This window comes from Indicator indicator, chromosome 21, assembly GCF_027791375.1.
Source record: "Indicator indicator isolate 239-I01 chromosome 21, UM_Iind_1.1, whole genome shotgun sequence".
Lineage (NCBI taxonomy): Eukaryota > Metazoa > Chordata > Aves > Piciformes > Indicatoridae > Indicator > Indicator indicator.
Window position 1 is genome coordinate 17,940,214 of NC_072030.1, and position 22,588 is coordinate 17,962,801.

Consider the following 22,588-nt stretch of genomic DNA (forward strand, 5'->3'; position numbering starts at 1 on the left):
TTTAATATGCTGCCAACAGATACTTTTCAGAACAATACCAGCAGCAATGGTTTGTTTATTTTTTCCTGCCATATTCTCTGCATGGAGAATGGAACTAGCTGGAACCTCTGTTAGTGACCTGAAATGAGGTCAGGAAAGAGCAGAAACATAAAAAAGTGGAAAATAACCCATTTTTGTCCTGTTTAATGTTAAAAAGCAAAAGCTTCCCTGTGGAGAGAAGACACTGCCTACAACCTAGCTTTCCTTCCTGTGACACTGAACCTTGCTGGAGAGCAGGAAGCAGCCTGTTTCCCCCAGCTATCACCCAAGGGGCTCAGGGAGGTTTGAGACTCTTCCTTGGGCTAGACACCATGAAGACGTGCAGATGACACAGGCCCTGCTCAGGAGAGCTTACAATCTAAGAAAGCAAAAATGACATACAGGAGCATGGAGAAAATACAGCTGAACACAAACAAACTCTGCACACATGTACAGACATCGATAAGAAAGCCTCTCGAGGGAGCACCACCGCTTCTGCCTGCCCCTCTGCCTAGCCATCAGATGGTTGCTAACAGGGACCAGGAGGGAGGTGGGTCTTGAGGAGGGGTTTCAGGGAGAAGGAGGAGGCCTTATGGATCAGTTCACGGAGGGCACTCCATGCATAGGGGACAGCGTGGCAGCTGTGCTACTGAGGAGTTACACCTGTGCAGAGCAGCATTTCTCCAGGGCAAAAGCTGAAGTGTTGTGTGCAGGACCCTTACTTCCTGAGGCAGAGACAGTGTGGTTATGGGAGCGAGGGCTGGAGCTGCTAGTGTGGGACTACACTGGGGAGGGCACTGGCCACGCAGTCCCTGGGGCTGCCAGGCAGCACAGTAACTGTGGGGAGATGACATGGAAGGGTTTGGAAAAGAGTTGGATACAAAGAAGGAAAAAAAAAAGGCAAGATGAAGGAAAGGAGACAAAAGGAGGAGATGGATGCAGGGGGAGGAGGGAGAGGGGAGGAATATTTTCAAATGTAGTCTTCTGTTTGAGTTCTAAGTGTGTTTGTAATTTGTTAACTAAGTAACTAAAAAACAAATACAATAATTAATGTACGTTTGACACCATAAAGAAACTGGACCATATGCCAACATTTACATTATGTTATTATCCTTCACTATGGAAAGGTGAGAAACAGGTTAAACAAGAGACAAAATGCTTCCCCTTACCCTTCTTCTTCCGTACTGAAGCTTGGAAATAGAAAGGGAATGAACTGTGAATCAATTCTGAAGGTAATTTTCACACACTAAATCCTTGACTGTCATTCTGAGCATAAACATTTCTCTCCCACCTAAGAAGTTACTCTCTCCCTGCGTGCCTCTACTGCACAAGTATCCATCAAACCACAGCAGACAAACAGCTTGGCAAGAGCAGAGCTCACCAGGGTTCATACCTCAGCTGCAAGATGCTGGGGATACAGCTACAGATTTGGCTTTTTTTTTTTTTTCCCTAGATTCTCTCTTAAAAGCAGAAATTGGGGCAACATACTGATAGCAGGGCTGTCAAATGGTGGTGGTGGTGGTGATGATGATGATGCTGATGATGCTGGGGTGCCTCAATGCTTTGCAGTTTGGGAAGGCATCCTTAGCACACCTTATCTGCCCATACTTTTGGATTAACTCATTTGAAGGAGAACAGCTGCTGGGATGGGCTGCTCTGTATGATGGAGAACAGAGTAGCTAAAAACATGTCAATAAAACCACAAGCAGAGTTCAGAGCCAGACAAAGGAAGTGACTGTAAGATATGGAAATTAAACAAACAAACAAAAAAAATCATTCCTGCTAATTTAGCTTAGGAGAAATTGCAAAAAAATATAGACTCCAAGGGAAAACAAATGGGGAATTTCTGTTTAGATTTTCCACTACACCATAACAAGGGACATTTAATAAAATTAAAGGCATCACATTAAAAAGCAATTAAAAGGAAATACATTTGTACACAGCACAGAATTAGCCTGTGGGATTCCTTGCCACGAGACATTATTGAGACCACGAGCTGCTTCAGTTCAGCAAAGGGATTACACAGAAATGCCAAGGAGAACACCCACAGTGCTCATCTAGGGCATCCTGGCTACTTTGCAGTGGATTTCATGAAACAAAACATTGATTCCTTTGAAAGTTTCACAGAGATACAAATGTGGGTGTCCTCCTAGCTCATACACATGTACACAGAGAGAGCAATTCTCTATAAATACACACACACAAGCTCTGCTTTGCATCAGGAGACACCTTTTAACTGATGAGAGTGAGAACATTTCCTCTGTGGAAGCTTGGCTGGTTGCTGTGCAATTTAAGGATTCTTGCTCTTCATGATAAAAGCCCTTTTACAGGGCAAATGTTCCAATAGGTTGAGCAGAGATGCCCTTTCTAACAGCAGATTGTCAGCTAGGGTGGCAAAGTGCAGGGAGCTGGGATTTACAGGCTTGCTTAGGAAGAAGACAAATTTCTGCCATGCTCTGGTATCACTACAGCTTTATTAGGGGACATCCACTTCTGGAACGTGCTTCTGGACTATCCATCAGAATAAGAAAGTCTTTGCCATTGTAACACTGACCCCATCCAGCTAAAGACAGGGATGGGAAATGTGCTCAAAGCTTCCAGTATGTCCCAGCTGCTGGGCACAAGAGCTGCAGAGCTTTCTGCCAGCCAAGGGGAACAAATGGCAGATCCAGTGCCATAACCTCAGTAGTGTGGGGGGAAAGCTAAAATATGATGGTCTTCACCACAGAGGTGACATCACTTTTCATCAGCTATTTCCCCTGGTGCTGCTTCTCTCTGCCTTAAGAACAGCATCTACTAGGTAAGATTGAAAAGAGAAATGGAAGAATATGCTCAGTTTGGAAGGGATTTGCAGAAAGGGATAATGAAGGGGTGGAATGGTGCTTAAGTATCCTAAGTATTCCTGTCCCCTTGGGAAAGTTTGTTGACAAGCCAGTGAAATTTTACACCCTTTTAGTGCTCCATGAAAGGAAACCAAACAAAAACACCCTGACCCAAAAAGTGGCTCCAGAAATATTATTTAACATTTTAATCCTGGGAAAAAAAAATGTGGAGCATTCACAAACTGCTGGAACCTTTAGACAAGCTCCTGAACTTCCTGGTTCAGAAACCCTGCATTGTCTGAAAGCTGATAAGAGCTAAATAACCAAACTGTTCCATTTTGGTCCTCAATTGGTTGTCATGCCACAGGGAAGGCAGTAAGCACTTCAGAATCCCTTTGTCCTACTGAAGCTGTGTGCCTTGACTCCCTAAAGGATGGATGGGGTCCATCTGCCCCAGGAAACATTGACTTCCAGAGGACAAAAAAAAAACCCCAAAAACGATAGCTACAAGTGGCTCTGATTCTTTCTAGTTGTCCTTCTTGTGGATCCATACCAGAAATAAAAAAGCTTGTAAAAGATAAGCATTTAAATCAATGTAGGGTTACATGGCCAGATGGATTTATTATGTGATCATGTTACCCTGCTTGGTTTTCACATCCAGTTATCACTTGCTAAACACACTGCTTCAGGGTGATGGCCAAATACAAACATGCCTGGGACTCTTCTCTTTGCTCCTCTGCTCCATTCAGAACATTTATTAGTCTGGCTGCAGAGATTCTGCTTTTCAAATGACCTGACAGATTAACACCAGGAAGAAAAGAACTATTCCCTCCCTTCACTTCTACACAATAAATCACAATTCCCAAAGAATTATGAATAGCTAGAATGGGGATGATCAAGCAAAGAAATCTACAATCACATTTCTTAACATTAGCAAATGAAAGACCAAATGCTGAACGTTCTGATTACCATTAGTGAGGAGAACTACATTGATATCATGCACAGAAGTCAAAGGGAGATCACAATATGCACTTTTTGGGGTTTTTTTTGGTTGGTGTTTTTTTTTTTTTTTTTCAGATCAGAGGCTAAGGAAAACAAGTGGAAGCCGAAGCTGCTTTAAGACTGTCAGCTTTTTAACAACAGCTTCTGGCAGCTTACCTTTGTCCACTAATGAGAGGCCACAGAAATTTAAAACAAAACAGCATTAGATGAACTGAAAACCCTCTGCAGCAAAGCTAACAAAAACACGACATGGCATTACTTCTGAGTAGATGTGCCAAACTTTGATGATGCAATAAAATATCTCAACATTCCCTTGCACAGCAGGAAAAGGCACAACTTCAACAACAACAACAACAAAAAAGAAGGTCCATGCGAAGCATGCAGATCTGAACTCTCCAGAGATGCAGCATTCTTAAACCCTTCTCTCTCCCCTACAGAGTACAGAGTACACAGTGCAGCTGTTTTAGTCAGTTTAACAGATAGACAGAGATAAGAGCTACAGCTAATTTCACAGTTCTATTATGCCAGCATGCTTGTCAAAAAAATGCTTTCTTACCAAGCTCTTCAAGCTCTGAGGTCATTGACTTAGACCGCAAGGTCAGTGCAGTGGTTGGAGCTCGCTTAGGAGGTGGTGGGGCTTGGCATTAAACAGAAGGACAGACAAGTGTAAGTCAACACACAGCTCTGACCCGCTCCCATTCACATGCACAATCCCATCTTTATGCCAATAATCAATACCTACATGCAGAAGGGGAGGAAAAAAAACAACCCAAGATGCTTTTCATGTGCTGAATTTTGGTACCGTTTCTACTTCTAGCGTAGGTTGCTTGACACATCAGCAAGCTTTTATGTAACAGGATGCAGAGAAACATTTAAAGCCCAAATAACTCTGCTCTTCTATTTTTATTTTTTTTTTTCAGCAGGAAAAAAGAAACAGACTTTCTAGCAAAAGTGCCTCCCAGCAGTTGTGCTCCTCCTTCTAAGAAATGCACCTAGCTAAAAATCTCCTGGAGACCAGCCAGCCTCCACCAGATTAATTTCATCTTTCACTTAAATCTGAGAAACGGAAGGAAAGAAGACTCAAATTTATCTTAATGGTTACAGTGAGACTAGGGAAAACAGGTGATCCTCAGAATAAATTAGATCTTAAACTGTCAAGGCAACCATTAAGCACAAAGCCAAAAATCCTGCTTGTGTTCTAGTGTCCTGTCAGTATTTCTGGAAGCGTGAAAGGATGTTAAGATCAGAAAAGATTATTACAACGTTGGCTGGAAAGTTGAAGATCTCCAGTAAACAGAAATGGCTCTGGCACACAGGAAAAAAATAAGGATTCTTAACTTTTTTATCTTCTTTCTCTTGTGTTCAAGAGACATCCTTTTATTACAAGCACTCTCCTCACTTCCCAGCATTTCCCTTCTGCTGGGTATCCCACATAGGTTAAGTGAGGCTGAGTATCTGATACTGGTTAAAGGGAGGCTGGGCAACTGGCATTGATTAAAGGAGGCTGGGTATCTCCTATGGGTTATGTGAGGCTGGGTATCTAATACTGGTTAAAGGGAAGCTGGGTATCTGCTATGGGTTATGTGAGGCTGGGTATCTGATATTGGTTAAAGGGAGGCTGGGTATCTGCTATGGGTTATGTGAGGCTGGGTATCTGATATAGGTTAAAGGAAGGCTGGGTATCTGATACTGGTTAAAGGAAGGCTGGGTATCTGATACTGGTTAAAGGAAGGCTGGGTATCTGCTATGGGTTATGTGAGGCTGGGTGTCTGATATTGGTTAAAGGGAGGCTGGGTATCTGCTATGGGTTATGTGAGGCTGGGTATCTGATATTGGTTAAAGGGAGGCTGGGTATCTGCTATGGGTTATGTGAGGCTGGGTATCTGATATAGGTTAAAGGAAGGCTGGGTATCTGATATTGGTTAAAGGAAGGCTGGGTATCTGATACTGGTTAAAGGAAGGCTGGGTATCTGCTATGGGTTATGTGAGGCTGGGTGTCTGATATTGGTTAAAGGGAGGCTGGGTGTCTGATATGGGTTATGTGAGGCTGGGTATCTGCTATGGGTTATGTGAGGCTGGGTGTCTGATATTGGTTAAAGGGAGGCTGGGTATCTGCTATGGGTTATGTGAGGCTGGGTGTCTGATATTGGTTAAAGGGAGGCTGGGTATCTGCTATGGGTTATGTGAGGCTGGGTATCTGCTATGGGTTATGTGAGGCTGGGTGTCTGATATTGGTTAAAGGGAGGCTGGGTATCTGCTATGGGTTATGTGAGGCTGGGTATCTGATATTGGTTAAAGGAAAGCTGGGTATCTGATATTGGTTAAAGGAAGGCTGGGTATCTGCTATGGGTTATGTGAGGCTGGGTATCTGATATTGGTTAAAGGGAGGCTGGGTAACTGGCATTGATTAAAGGAGGCTGGGTATCTGATACTTGTTAAAGGGGAGGCTGGGTATCCCTCACTGGCTTCACCATAAAGGAGGCTGATGGCAAGAAAATCCTTCCACACAATTCCCCATGTAAAACGGCAACTGCCAGGTATAACAAGGCAGGCAACCAGCTTGCATCAAAAAGAGGCAAGGTCCAAAAGTGCAAGTTTTTGGCAAAGAGCACACTCTCAACAGAAAGCTCTGGAACAATGACAGAGAACTGGGGCTGGTTTTGCAGAAGCCAGTCCCCTTTGGGGTGTATCCAGCAGCACTTTCCTTTAAAGCCAGTGTGACACATCCCAAAAGGCAGAGGTGAAAGGTTTGTGTAAAATGTGTGAAGAGTGATTTCATCAAGCTAAAAGCAATGTCTGGCCACAATTTACTTCTACATAGCCTTCTTCCCCTTCAAGGGGCTTTGGTTTTTTTTACATCTTTTTAATTCTTTTGAATAAGCAGTAGATGTCAAGAACACTCAGAGTGCAGACAGCCAGCTTCACTCATGGACAAAGAGGGAGCCCTTGAGTGCTGAAGAGCCACATGGCTGTGAGTGACAGCTCCAAGAAGCTGGTGGGAGGAAGAGGGATTTTCACATCTGTGATGCTGTGATGCTGCTGTATTGAACACCAGTTAGCAGCAACAACATGCTCTGCTTAATGATAATGATGAGGGCTAATGACTTCCCTGTGTAACTGTTACCTGAGAAACCCAGGGGCATCTAAGGTGAAGGAAATAGTGAAGAATTAAAATTCTGCTGGAAGCAGCCCAATCTTATGATATGCATTAATGACAAAACCCCTTCTCCTCTTTGTACCCAGACAGTTCTTTCCCAAAGTCTTTGTGGCACATGATGCTATCCTCAGCTCCTCTGGGTAGCTGTTCTCTTGCTAGCAGCCAAGTGGCAGAAGAAAGAAGTTCTTCTTCTGTGCACAGTTCCTACTGGCTGGAACAAGCCCCCCACTTGGAATTCATCCAGAGATGTTTTCCCCTTAAAATCTGCTTGTTTTCTACCAGCCCTCAGTGTAAGCATATTGCTTACTTTTGTTGTTCTTACAGAGGTCCCTTCTAAAGAACATGTTTTGCACAGATTTCAACTGGAGTCCAGCCTCACCTCAACTCCATTTGGAATGAGCTAACAAGAGAATCCATTCTTTGTGCTTTCCCCCTCTCCATACTGTAAGAAAGTTTACTACAAGACCTCCAAATGTACAGCTGTGTAAAGACCCCATAAAGAGGACATTTCATGGCCAGCATGGCAAGAGAGCACCATCACTTGTGTTACACATTCATGCATAAGGCAATAGAATTGAATTCCGTTCAATTAAATAAGAGGAGGTTATTTCAAATATTGAAAGTGAAGTACATAAATCAGAGTAAATCTAAACCATCAGTTTCTGTGGAGCAAGCAAAAAAGGAACCCATGAGGAAAAGGGAAAAATGTACCTTTCTTTCTAGCTGTGTCATCTGGATCAAGATTCCTGGTTACTGTGACGACCTTAAGGACGAGGTGGTTGCCCCCTTGGCGAATCATGTTCACCACCTGCCTGTGGCCAACTTTCACTACATTCTCATTATTAACCTGCAAAGAAAGCAAGCAAGCAGTCATTTAGATCCAGAGGCAGAAACCTTCCCTCATGTTGGTTTGGGGAAGGAGCAGGAGTATATTGAAGTTCTAACGATTGTCTTTCAGTAAAAACACATTGTTAAGGCAGAGCAACAGGAAAACCAAGCCAGCTCCTCATGAAATATCTAACTCATTTCCTTCTAATCACCAGTGTCAAACAAACAAACAGAAAAAGCTAATGAGTTCAACCAAATATTTCCCTTTACACGTTTTATTTCCAGCAATTACTGTGCTGCAACTCTGCATTTCATACACTCAAAATATTTTCTTAAATGAAAGCCATTTTTCATGGCTGTACTATCCACAAACCTTTATGTGCATTTTATACTCTCTAACATAACCAGTGAGATAATAGGAAGCTTTCCCTTCCAGGTCATCAAGGAACAAAGATTTTCACTCCTGAAGGAAACTCTCATGTTCAAGAGACATTCTTTTGTTCTATGCACTCTCCTCATTTCTCAGCATTTTCTGCAAGTTTCTGGAAGGATCTAATGCCCTGGAATGGAACAACAGAGCCCTGACCAGCTCTCGTGGTCATGCCAGCTGGATCTTAAACTGCACTGCAACACAAAGCTTTAAAATGTATATTCTCTGGGTCATTCCCAGGGCTACATCAGCTTGTTCCTCATACACAACTTTCTGTAAGATTAACTGAGACAGAAAGCAAGCTTTGACACAAAACCTGTGCATAGCCATGCACAGAAGTCATTTATATATTCATTCAACCCCTAAGAAGTCACTGAGGGCCATCTGCCCTGGGAGTGAGAGCAGCAGAGAGGACCCAAGTGCTGCATGTGCTGTTTGAGCACAACAGACAGCGAGGAACAGAAGCAGTGCAGAGCTGCTGCCAGCATACATGCTGGGAGGCTGATCTCCATCCAAACTCCACTGACTCAGTTACATTTCACTGAGATCACTCAGTGCCTTCCAAAATGAACAGTCATTCTCCAAACAAGTGTTTGGAGCCTCCACTATTTATTCTGACAGGCTGGGCACCTCACACACTAAAGAATTTACCGTTCAGAGCAAAATCACTCATTAAATATTATTGCCACTTAGCTGAAGAGCAAGCACAAGCAGACCCACTGCAACTTGAAACCATTTTTTCCCCATCCCTTCTATCAAATGTTGCCTGTTTTCAGGCTCTAGCTGTGAGACAAATGCATCATGATGAAAGGACACCTGGGTCAACTGCATTTTTAACACCATGCTATGGTCAGAATCATAGAATCATAGAATCAACCAGGTTGGAAGAGACCTCCAAGATCATCCAGTCCAACTGATCACCCAGCCTTAAACAATCAACTAAACCATGGCATTAAGTGCCTCATCCAGGCTTCTCTTGAATGTTTCTAGTGATGGTGACTCCACCACCTCCCTGGGCAGCCCATTCCAATGGCAAATCTCTCTCTCTGTGAAGAACTTCCTCCTAATATCCAGCCTATACCTCCCTTGGCACAACTTGAGACTGTGTCCCCTCCTTCTGCTGCTGGTTGCCTGGGAGAAGAGACCAACCCCCACCTTGCTACAACCTCCCTTCAGGTAGTTGTAGAGAGCAATGAGGTCTCCCCAGAGCCTCCTCTTCTCCAGGCTAAACAACCCCAGCTCCCTCAGCCTCTCCTCATAGGGCTGTGCTCCAGACCCCTCACCAGCTTTGTTGCCCTTCTCTGGACATGCTCCAGAAGCCTCAAAGCATAATCCCCAAGCTCTGCTTACAAGCCTTGCATGCTTTCTGAGATGCTTTTTTGGTTTCATACACAGGGATGTAGGTGTAGCACATGCTGAATATCCAGAACCTGTTGAGCAAATATGAAATTCTTTCCTTCTGTAGGTGGAGGATATAAAAGAATATTGATTTGGATAGGACTGTTGCTGGTTTGTTTTATTCTACACCTTCTTAGCATCTGGTATTTAATTTCAAGATACAGTATTTATGTATCTGGACCAATGGCATCGAAATTTCATCTAAAACATTTAGCAAATGGGAATTAGTCATTTATTTCCAAATTCCTCCCAGTATTAAAACCTCAACCAGGTAATTCAGTCATCAGCCTGGAGAAGAGAAGGCTCCCAGGAGACCTTAATGTGAGCTTCCAGTATCTGAAGGGGGCTACAAGAAAGCTGGGGAGGGACTCCTTAAGGTGTCAGGGAGTGATAGGACTGGGGGGAATGGAGCAAAACTAGAACTGGGAAGATTCAGATTGGATGTTAGGAAGAAATTCTTCATCATGAGGGTGGTGAGACACTGGCACAGGTTGCCCAGGGAGGTGGCGGAAGCCTCATCCCTAGAGGTTTTGAAGGCCAGGCTGGAGGTGGCTCTGAGCAACCTGCTCTAGTGTGAGGTGTCCCTGCCCATGGCAGGGGGTTGGAAGTGGATGATCCTTGAGGTTCCTTCCAACCCTGACAATTCTATGATTCTATGAATTCTTATCCACAGCAAAAACATTCCTGTAATTAAGAACTTCAGAATGCATCTACTCTGGAATTCTTTACTGGAATTAAATTTTCAGGCTGGAAGCCAGGATGGATTCCAACAAAACCCCTGAATGCTGACAAAAAATAGAGACTTCCAAATAAGCCAAAAGCTAATATTAATCAAACCCCTGTAGAGCAGTGCAGAGTGATGAATGTGGAAGACGCTAAACAGCTCCTGCAGCACGCCATCTGTCAGCAGGGTTAGGTGCAATGAGATTTCACATTTACATGCAGCACACTTTTCCAAGGCTGCCTCAGAAGCAGAACCTGGAGAGCAATGTTTACAGCAGCCTTGGTCCAAAGGCCCCTTACAAAAACTGGTACCACAAAGGTTTGGTACCACAGAAATAAAACCATTGCTAGGAGAGCTGATGGTTATTGAACCCCAGGAGTCTGCAGACTTGATACCAAAAGCAGGAAAGCAGCAGAGCAGCTCCTCACCTTCACTAGCTTTAGCACCTCAGGGGATAAAACTGTAGCATGATGACCAAGCAGTCCCAGTCCCATCAGAACTGCAGGAGCTGGTAAGCATCCAGCATCTCAGTGACAGATCCATTGTTTCTTCTGACTTTCTGCAATATTTTCTACATAAAATATTGAGCACAAGGCTGAGGAGCAGCTGAGGGAACTGGGGCTGTTCATCCTGGAGAAACTCCCTGAAAGGAGGTTGGAGTCAGGTGGGGGTTGGTCTCAAGGAGCAAGCAACAGGACAAGAGGAAATGGCCTCAGGTTGTGCCAGGGGAGGTTTAGGTTGGACATGAGGAACAATTTCTTCCCCAAAAGGGTTGTAAAGCCCTGACCAGGGCTGTGGTAGAGTCCCCATCCCTGAAGGGGTTTCAAAGCCATGGAGGTGTGGTGCTGAGGGCCATGGTGACCTGGCAGTGCTGGGGTAATGGCTGAGTTTGATGTACTTAGAGGTCTCTTAAAACCAAACTGATTCTCTGATTCTGTGATAAAACAAATGACTACAGAAATGGTCATCAAACACCAGAGCCCTAGCAAGTTTGTTTGACTTTTTTTTTAGTTTGATATTATTCAGGAAAAACTTTTTTCCTGGCTATTGTCTCAAGAGATGATTCAAAAACACAGAGTAAACCAGTGACAAAGACCACAGACAGTCATGAATGTCACTCTCTTGGACATTAAAGTAAGTTTTCAAATGTAGAACTATGCAGTGGCTGGGGTTGAAAAATAAAAATGAAGTAAAAATATAAACTAAAAAGTAAAAAATCATTAAAAAACATAAACTTTTAAAATTTAAAACAAACAATTAATAAAATAAAGACAATTAAAAAATATAGAATAAATACAAAAATATAAATATAAAATATACCAAACCTAAACTAACCTGCACATTGTAGGGTAGCAGATGCATCAGCTGGAACACATTCCCCAGAGCAGCCTTCCCGTAGGAAGGTGCAAAAGAAAAAGCACTACCAGAGAAAGAGACCTTTGCAGAGTTTGTTCTATTAATAATAACTTTAAAAAAAAATTCCTAATTTCTTCAGTGTATCATCCTAATCCTTCCATTATCTAAACATTCCCCTAGTGGAAAACATAGTAAAGAATTTTCAGCAGCCACTGGGGCTGACCAAACCCAACTGCTCTGCTCACAATGACCACTGGTGCCACGGTCAATAAGTTCACCTTGCAGCTGGCAGTGCACATTTTGTCCAAACAACCTTCTCAGAAGCTCTTTGGAGCCACTGAACTGCTTCAACAAGAGCCAACAGCCCCCCAGGGCTGCTCCACACCTTCCTTTTGGACAATCCTCCATTTGTTGTAAACCCTTAACACAAGGACCCTCACCCAAGGACGCTTTGCACCACCAAAGCCAGGAGCACACCAGCTCCTTGTGAGCCAGCATCACCAACAGGCTCATGAACAGCATCCAGGTGAACAGTCCACCTAGAAAGGTTTCTGTCCAAAGCAGACTGTAATAAATTCTCTTGCCAGCAAACTTTTCCTTGAGTGTTTCTGGAAAGGGCTGGATTTGCTGACAGACTTTGAGGAGGCAAGTCTAATCTGGTACAGATGGACACAAGGTTTTATGTCCTTATATAAAATGCATTTAACCACAAATGATTCCCAGGTTCCTTGTCTCCAGAAGCTGGCAGAAGAGTTTAATTTGTGTCTTAGGTTAACAGAGAAAGTAACAATAGAATATCCCACCATGGAAACCAGCTTATTAACTTGTATCTGTAAACCAAATTAATTCACATTGTACCATGGGAGCCTGGAGAGAGAAAAGCAGATGGCTTCAGCCTGCTAAGCCTCAACTCTTCCTTACTTGAGCAGGTCCTGCAACTGGCCTTGAACAGTCTAGAAAATTCCTGAAAATAAAGAATTCCTTACTAATAGAAACAGCAAGTTCATCTGCACACTGATCTCCAACACAAACATCTCCAGCTGTTAGCATTTGCCCCTACCCCATTCAATCTAATTGAGTGAGAAAGATGCTTCTGAGGCTTCACTCATCCTGTGCACGTAAGAGGCACAACCCAAACCCCAGCTTACCAGGACCAGGGGCAGAAGCATGTGGAACTTCCAGCTGAAATCTTGCACTGAAAAGCATTTGACAGTCATCCACTTGCTGACAGACTGCCTGGATTGGTGGCCCTAATGCATGGGAGGCTGTGAGGAAGATGAAGCCTGTGAGCAGCACACCAGGTCACTGCCAGGTCACCACTAAGCCATGTCCCTCAGCAGCAGCACCACAGTACAAATTTCTTTGCATAAGCTCCAAGATTAGGATAATCAAAGCAGGTCTCAGACATGCTGTGGAGATGATAACACCTTGAGGTTTTGTGTTTCATGCTGGCATCACACTCCTCTCTCTGTGCAGAGAGGGGGATGCTGTCCCTCTCCTCCTGCAGCTCCCATGGCAAGGGGAGGTTTGCTGCCTGCTGCTTGCTCCCAGCAAGGGCAGCAGAAGAGGCAGCAGCATAGACTCAGCAGCAGCAAACCTGTCATCTTCTGAACTGCAGCATCAGTCTGGTCTCTGCCTGGAGACAGCTGAGCCATGCTGTTGAAGAAGGCCTTAGCCTGCATCTCCTCATCCCCTTGAGTAGCACCAGCACTTTAAATCTTCCGCTGCATTTAGTAACATCTATTTCTGATAGAAGCATGGGAATGAAGAGGCATCTCAGATCATAAACTCCAGACTCCTCTGTTGTCATGGCAACTGCATCACATAATTCATTTCTTAACATTTAGCCAAGCTCCATCTTGGAACTTCTTAGATTTCTTGTCCTTACTATTTCTGCTAGGTCCAGAACCTCTGAAAAGGACCTTTTAAATGAATGAATGAATGAATGAATGAATAACCCCCCTCCATCCTAGGTGTGTGACTGGTCTATATTCATTTTCTCTTCCTATGCCAAACTGCTGATAGCCTAAACATCAATTTAGCCTCCTGCTCTCCCTCCTTCCATTCTACAAACGTCTCAGCTAAACAAGCATCTTAAGAACCTTTTATGACAGTCACATCCAAGTGGAGCACCACAGCTGTCCAGCATTTCAAAGCCAGTTTTGGTTTGGGTTTTTAATGGGTCTAACTTCAGTCAAACTAGCTCCTAAAGATGGTCAGAGCTTCACCTGTGTTTCACCTCATCTACACTGCACCCATGTCAGTGTCTGATCTAAGAACCCCACAACTTATCTTCTACTAATAGCTTACTGACTACAAGTAGGGAATGTCTGCACTACACCTTTCCTCATAGTCCGTGACCTGGAGCACAGAGTATCTGAGAGAGCTACTCACACCCAGCCAGACTTTTCTTTCAGCAACAAAACATTTGATCCTGATATTGATGAAGAGCTGTAGAAGCTCTGACCTTTTTCCACCAGAGTCAAGCTGTGGACTCTGCTCAAGTGACCACATGCATGCACACAGCCAGAGCATAACCAGAACACACAACTGGGTGTTTGAACAGAGCTGCTCCCCTTAGCCCATTCTCACTGCAATTCAGGGCATTCAACAACAGCCCAGCCTGGCTGGAAACAAGGGAATGAGATATCCATGTGGTGCCTGGAAAACACCTTGCTTTGGCCCACCACAAACATCACCAGAGAGCACAGGGGACAGCACTGCCTCTGTACAGATCTCAGGGGTTCGGGAGGGTCACAGGCTCACAGGATGTTAGGGGTTGGAAGGCACCTCCAGCGATCAGAGTCCAACCCCCCTGCCAGAGCAGGACCACAGAATCTGGGGCAGGTCACACAGGAAGGGTCGAGGGTGAAATCCTCCAGGAAAAGCAGCAAAGCTGAAGGTTGCTCTTTGTCTACCACCTGTGCCATGGTTTAAAAGGTGGAACCACATTAAATTAGCACTTCAGTCTCAACTTCTGCATTTTGTATATCTGTATCTAACGGGAAAGCAGGGGAAGGGAAGGAACTCCAGTCCTCCTCAGGCTCCCTCACACAGGACAGTCCAACATCACTCAGTTCCTTGGGCCCATTCCTACCAAAAATAATTGTCTCCATTAATCAGTACCTGTTGCTATTTTGAATCTTTTGGTTTCAGTCACATTTCTTAGGAGAGGTTTATTGCAGCTGATTGAACTGCAGTGCACCACAATCAATTAAAGTACACTTAGGATGAGTTGGCCAATGGCTTTCAGGTGTAAGAGGTGGCAGTTTGTCATGCCAGAACTTCTCTTAGGGGGAAGAAAAAAAAAAAAAAATCAAGTGATTTGTGGACTTCTGGTTTGCTCTCTCAAGCACACAGCTGAAGGGCTTTCCGTTTCTGAGGAATCTTCAGCACAGTGTTACACCCAACTGCCAATATATCAGCACAGAATCACTAAGGTTGGAAAAGCCCTCTAAGATCACCCAGTCCAACCATCACCCAGCACCACCATGGCCATCAAACCATGTCCCCAAGTACCATGGCCACATGTTTCTTGCACACCTCCAGGGATGGGGACTCCCTCACTTCCCTGGGCAGCCTGTTCCAATGTCTGGCCACTCTTGCAGCAAAAAAATTGTTCCTAACCTCCAACCCAAACCTCCCCCAGGGTAGCTTGAAGCCATTTCCCCTTTGTATTGTGACCTGTTTTCACAGAGTATGACTTAAATTCACTGGATATGTCATGGTCTGGGAATGCCAAAGACGAACAGATGTGCAGTGGTCTGCGTGGTCCCTGACCAGTTCTCCATTTCTGCATGCTCAGGGGAGTTATCAGACAGGAAAGCTGCACTAGGTAAAGAGTGCTGGAGGTCCACAGACAGAGCCTGGGCACAGTTTGGTCCATGGCTAGGAAGAGAGCCTGGGCACAGCTTATGATTTGACCTCCTTTCTCTAACAAATCTTTCTTATCTTCCCCCCTCTTCTGTTCTGATAACTCAGGAGCATGCAAGAGCCAAATATGTCATCTGGTTGGTGATTCTTCAGAGGAGGCTGGCCTAATTTAATCACAGAGGTTGGATTTGGCATTCCCCTCACCCCTTGGCCTAATTTTGTTTGCATTGTCCTTGTTTGCTGCTCCTCTTGCTTTTCAGCATGTACTTCTTTTGTATATCTGAGTGCCAGTAGCACCTGACAGTTCACACACATGCTCCTTTTGCTCCTTGAAGTATACTCAGTGAAAGTAAACTGATAACTAAAGATCTTTTTCCTTTAAATCCCAATGCTTAAAAAAAATTTTCTCATTTAAAATTCAGTAAAATTAAAATGAGGCTTGAAGTGCAACAGGGAATATCTTAGCATTCATTTCATGACCAAGCCTCTTATGTTTAATTTGTTCTCAGATGCTATTATAGCCTATAAATTATGGTATGCAGCCAGCACCAAAAATAGGATGCCAGAAATAGCCAAGGGGAGGTCACCCATATCCTAATGAAACATCTCAAGCATATCTGCCCTTCACAGATGGAAGCATGCATGAAAATACAAAACTGCTTAACCACTGCAACTAGAGCTGCTCTCTCCTCATGTCTCTGCCATGCCCTGAGTCATCCACCTCTGCTGGGCTTTGGTTTCAGCAAATTCATTATTTCATGTTAAAAAAAAAAAAAGGCAAGCCAAACCACACATTCAGGCAGTGGTTTTGCAGTGGAAACAGGAGCTCAACAGACTCTCACCCCTCTACTCTCCCCTGCTGGCCGCTCACCCCCATCCTAGTTTACCAACAGGGTGCAGGGTCACAGGATCACAGAAACATTCAGGTTGGAACAGACCCTCAGGATCACCAAGTCCAACCCAGAACCCTACTCTACAAGGCTCACCCCTAAACCATATTCCCAAGCACCACATTCAAACCACCTTTAAACACATCCAAGGCTGGCAACTCCACCACCTCCCTGGGCAGCACACTGCAGTGCCTGAGCACTCGTGCCCTGAGAGAGTCACCTTTGTGAGGCCCTTCTGCTAAGCTGAGTCAGGGCTGGGGAAAGGAGGACAATTTGAGTCTGGATCATTTCCATGAGTTGGTTCCCACTGCCTGGTTTCACACCTGTCTGCTGGCTCAGCACTGGGCAGCACCCTGGGCCCAGTGGCAGCCCACGTGGTCGACAAGCTGTGGATGAGCATCCGACTGGCAGCACTGTACCACCACACACCACTGCTGCATCCCTCAGCTCCTCTGGCACAACTTCCTGCAGGGCAGCATGAAGAACTGGCTCCATGTGGGACAGACAGCATATCTAAGCTATTCCTGGAGATGGCTCCTGCAGGGGGTTCCCCTCCAGCTTCACCTGAGTGGCAGAGGGGACAGGAATGGGGAGCAGAGGAAGCTGAAGGCAGCATTACTCCTACAGGTGCTCACCTGATTATAGCCTGGGAACCACAGAATCATTTTGGTGGGAAAAGACCTTTCAGATCATTGAGTCCAACCATCAACTAACACCACCATGCCCATTAAACCCTGCCCTAAGTGCCCTGTCCACACATTTCTTCCACACACCTCCAGGAATGGTGACTCCACCACCACCCTGGACAGCTCTCCTGGGCTGTGCTCTGACCTGTGAAGTGATTAAATGCTTCAGACCCTAATTAAACTATTCCCAATGCAACACTTTATAAACATGAGGCTGCTCAACACTAAAAATACATCCTGCTTAAAATCTGGAGTGCAGCAGCATTATGCAAGTGCTGAGAAAACAATAGACCTTTATGTGAATTCTGAATGAACCACTTGCTAAGTGTTTACAACAGGTAGCAGAGAGCCGGCTGAGCCCTTCCATTTTAAAACCCTGCAGTGAAGGCTACTAGGGGAGAAATTCTAAAGCATGTGTCAAAATACAGATCTCTCTATAAGTATTTCCTTTCATTAGGTAAGCACACAGCAGACAGACAACAAGATTTAGTTACAGCATGGCTCAGGCTGGAAGGGACCTCAGAGCTCATCTCTTCCAACCTGCCCACCATGGACAGGGACACCTCTCAACTAGACTCAGCTGCTTAAGGTTTCATCCAGCCTGGCCTGGAACACCTCCAGGGAGGAGGCAGCCACAGCCTTCCTGGGCAGCCTGTTCCAGAGTCTCATCACCCTCACCCTGAAGAACTTCTTCCTCAGCTCCAGTCTAACCCTGCTCTGCCTCAGCTTCAAACCATTCCCCCTTGGCCTGGCTCCAGACACCCTCAGGAAAAGTTCCTCTCCAGCCTCCTGCAGGATCCCTTCAGCTATTGTCAGACAGCTCTAAGGTCCCCCTGGAGCCTTCTCTTCCCCAGGCTGCACACCCCCAGCTCCCTCAGCCTGTCCTTATAGCAGAGCTGCTCCAGCCCTTGGATCATCTTTGTGGCCCTCCTCTGGACTCACTCCAGCAGCTCTGTGTCCTCCTTCTGCTGGGGACACCAGAACTAGAGGCAGTATTGGAGGTGGGGTCTCAGCAGGGCAGACCAAAAGGGCAGAATCCTCCCTCTTGCCCCACTGGATGTTTCAAATGAAACATTACCCAGGCAATACCAGCTGCTGGGTTCTGTAAATGTCAGTGGTGTTCAGCTCAAACCTCTGCAGAGATTACCAAGCTGTATTGACAGAATGTGTACAGATAATCTAGATTCCCCTCTCCAACACAGAAAATGAAGTTTGGCTTTAAGAACTGCTTGAGCATGTGCGGAATAATCAGTAGCTCACACACAAAAATGGCTTTTGTATTAGAAATGTAAGAAATACCTAGCAGTCAGCTGAGTCAGGAACTTGGTGATGTTAGGAGTGTCCCACCCTAAAAGAGAAAATTGCAAATGGTACTAATCACACTGCAATTTTCTACCACCTGCCAAAAGAATGTCCACATTTCATGTAAGACTTCTGAAATGGAAAACAAACCTCCAAAGAGTCATGATACTGTCATTCTGTGACTGTCATTATAAGCACAGAATCATGGAATTGTCAGGGTTGGAAGGGACATCAAGGATCAACCACTTCCAACCCCCCTGCCATGGCCAGGGACACCTCACACCACAGCAGGTTGCTCACAGCCACATCCAGCCTGGCCTTCAAAACCTCCAGAGATGAGGCTTCCACCACCTCCCTCGGCAACCTGTGCCAGTGTCTCACCACCCTCATGGGGAAGAATTTCTTCCTAACATCCAATCTGAATCTTCCCATTTCTATTTCTAGAATCTACTCATTTCTGTGGAAATGTTTAGTTTCAAATAACCAACCAAATTAAATGAAAGGTGAAACTACCTATCAGCAAAGGATAAACTGGAATTACTGAAGTTAAAAAAACAACCAAAGAAAAAAGATCCAGCCCAGAGGAGGTACCTTGTTTGCAGCAAGAGATTGTCCTCTGCCTCTGAAGAACAGCTCCTGAACTCCAGCTATGTGGTGTGAAACTCAGCTCCCCAAATCTGAATGTGTGAATGCATCACTTGCACAGCAGATGCAGTTTGTTCTAGCTGCCTCCCAACTATTCATGTTCAATCTGCTCTTAATAGTTGTGGTTCTTTAAGAAGACAGGATAGAATTCCTTTTTTTTTTTTTTCCTGGTTGTTTAAAAATTATTCTTCCTGGAATCCTGCATCTAAAAACTGCACCAAACATCCCAGTTCAGCCTGAGAGCTGTAAGCTTGTGCTTCGGTTCAGCAGCCTGGAGAAGGGGAAAACACCTAACCCACTGCCACACACCTAACCAACCATCAGCCATGAGGGAGGTGAAAAACTCTGACAGGTTTGATTAGGCAGCACATTACAAAAAACAGTCATGGTTGAGCACTGGATCAGGCTGCCCATGGAGGTGGTGGAGTTCCCATCCCTGAAGGTGTTCAAAACCACCTTGGGACATAGTCTAATGGCCACGGTGGTGCGTTGATTGTTGGGCTTGGTCTTAGAGGACTTTTCCAACTTTAATGACCCTATGACAATCCTCTGGTATCTACTTTTGCTGAGGAGTGTCAGAATTCACCAGATTCCCCCAGAGGAGCACCAACAAAAATCCTCCTGCTCCTACTTTGTACCAGCACAAAGCCCTGGCTGTTCATAACTCTAACGCAGGACAGACGCCGGCCACCGACGCAAAGAGCTCCACAGCTTCAGCTCAACCCAAACTCAAGAGCACCACAGGACAAATTTCTGCAGTGCTCTTTAAGGAAAACAAACTTCTTTATAAGAGCAACCTCATTCATTTATAATAAGTCTTTTTGTTACCACTTCCAAAAAAACATTCTGATTTACTTACTAGCCACACGGAATGACTTTATGGCATCTCAAGCAAGAGTGGAAGTGCAAAAAGCTTCTCTGTTAAGAGGAAATGATGCATTCTGGTTAGTGAGCCAGCACCATAGAAGGGTAACAGCAGACTCCTCAGAGCATTTTGTCATAGTGAATAAGGATCAACCAAGCTTTCATTAAGTTTGATTTTATTTGTAAATAGTTGGAAGTAAAACGATCTATTTTTGTATGATCTGATGACTCATGAAGCACGAGAAAATTTTCTGGCCTTTAAGGAGGCTCCACCTAGCCTATACAGAACACTTGTCCTGAGGCAATATCCTTGCAGCAAAAGGCAAAACCAGTTGAGCAGTGCTTTGCCTTCTGCATTGCTCCTAGTCTGTGAGTGCCTGCAGCAGCAGCAAGATGACGCAGCCTGGCCTTTGGAAATGTTTGCTCCACAGTCAAATTCTCTATCAAAACAAGGGGAAAACACTGCTTTGAAACAATTCTTTCCTTCTAGCTGCCAAAAGGACCCCAAACCTACCTTCCCCTTTCTTTCAACACCTGAATTTAGCAATCAAATTGCCTGCTTCCCAGAGAGAAGTCAGCCGGGCAATGGATGGGATGAATCAGCGCTCTCAGGCACTGACATTTTAGGAACACACTGAGCAGCTCCACCACCATGTAAGAATGCAGCAAGCCACCAGGAGCACATTACTGAGATGAATGTGCCACAAAAAGCACAGGCACTGAGGAGAGGGAGACCAATGAAGCCCAAGTGAAGGGAACAGGTTCCTCAATCAGAAACCAGCAGCCTGGTTTGCAACAGCAGCAGTTTTGCTGACGTGTTTCCCCTGCTGCTTTTATTATCAGAGAAACATTCAGGTTGGAAAAGACCCTCATGATTCCCAAGTCCAACCAATAACTACTCTAAAGTTCACCCCTCAAACCATATCCCCAAGCATCACATCCAAAAGACCTTTAAACACATCCAGGATTGGTGACTCCACCACCTCCCTGGGCAGCACATTCCAGTGCCTGACCACTCTTGCCATGAAAAAAATTTTCCTAATGTCCAGTCTAAACCTACCCAGTCATAGCTTGAGGCCATTCCCTCTTGTTCTATCGCGAATCATCTGTGAGAAGAGACCAGCACCAACCTCTCTATGTCTTTTCAGATAGTTGTAGAGAGCAATGAGGTCTCCCCTCAGCCTCCTCTTTTTCAGAATGTGCATTATGTTTAAAAAAAAAAACAACCAACTAACCAAAAAAACCCCAACAAAAAAATTCCCACAAACTGAAAATATTCATGGAGAGCAAAATCTCAGTAAAATTAATCCTATGTTATATATTTTGGAATGTGAATTAAGTCTAAAGCAAGCAAGGAAAGATCAGAAAAGACACACACAGTATGTACAACAAAGGAAGAACAGAAAGGGACCATGGTGCCAGACACTGAACGGCAGAAAGGTGAAGCTTGGATTTAACCCCCAAACATTATGCAAATCCCTTACCATTGAAATAAATTGCTTTGTAACTAAGTGTTGTAGAACTGAATGTAATTGTCAAGTAAATTCTCCTGCAAAGGATTCAAACTTGGAGACACTGTAGAGAGAGCCAGAAGTTCCCAGAGTCAGTACTGGCAAAAGCTGTGCTTGTATTCTACCCTTGAATGTAAGATAGAATCATAGGATGGTTTGGGTTGGAAGGGACCTCTACAGGTCATAATTCCAACCCTTCTGCAGTCACAGCAAGGACATCCCCAAGTGGATCAGAGTGCTCAGAGCCCCATCAAGCCTGATGTTGAATGTCTCCAGGAATGGGGGCACCAGCACCTCCCAGGGCAATCTGTTGCAGTGTTCCACCACTAGTGGATGCCTTCAGTGAAACTTAGCAGCTCAAATTCCTCAAGTATTTGGCAACCTACATCCCACTGCAAAGGAGAGACAGCTCCTCAAGTGCTGGGGTGACATGATGTGCCAAAACTTAATGGTAACTCATCTCCATCATCAGTGAGGGCCAGTCAAACGCTTGCTGCTGACGGCAGTGCAGATGGCAAGTTGCACACTGCAACCTGGCCACCTTCCTGAGTACCGAACTCCCTGCTGGGCTACTAAATCCTGCTTGGCCAGCACCTGCAAGGGCACTCCCACCAGACCCACTGAAGGGTTTGGGAATCAGCATGGGCCAAGGACCATTTCCAGGAGAAAGGATGGATGCAGCTGCCCTGCTTTGGAGGCTGATGCTAGCTGTATGGTAGTGCACTGCTCCATCCATGCCAGAAAACATTTCACACTTTAATTTACTAGAGCACGTGAATTTTATACGCCAGAGAGGTGTTTGGGAAAAAGAACTTTGTGCTTTGTCAAACACACATCAAGCAATCCCACCAGTAGTTACTGGTTTAATTTCATAGCTGGCAAGAACAAATTCTTTAGTGACATGTTGCTCACATGGCCTTGCCATGTGATGCACTCACATGGTGACAGTGTGGGCAGCAGGTACACTCACCAGGCTAATCTATACATCTAGATGGCTTTAAGGTAGTCATTGATTCTCTCTGAATGGGATCTTGTCTTTTTTTCAAGCCCAGCCTCTTTGCTTAATTGCCCAAATTGCAGTA

The 22,588-nt window shown here is 44.9% G+C and overlaps 1 protein-coding gene across 2 annotated transcripts in view; it reads right to left on the minus strand.

Annotated features, from left to right (window-relative positions):
- The window catches only part of SHANK2 (SH3 and multiple ankyrin repeat domains 2), a 276,747-nt gene that overhangs the window by 29,128 nt on the left and 225,031 nt on the right, over nucleotides 1–22,588 (minus strand). For both annotated transcript variants that reach the window (XM_054390349.1, XM_054390350.1), the window contains 4 exons: nucleotides 7,711–7,846; nucleotides 4,399–4,479; nucleotides 3,999–4,007; nucleotides 1,188–1,208 (listed from right to left, as the gene is read on the minus strand). In XM_054390349.1, the coding sequence (XP_054246324.1) occupies nucleotides 1,188–1,208; nucleotides 3,999–4,007; nucleotides 4,399–4,479; nucleotides 7,711–7,846 (247 nt within the window). The remainder of the gene's footprint in view (nucleotides 1–1,187; nucleotides 1,209–3,998; nucleotides 4,008–4,398; nucleotides 4,480–7,710; nucleotides 7,847–22,588) is intronic.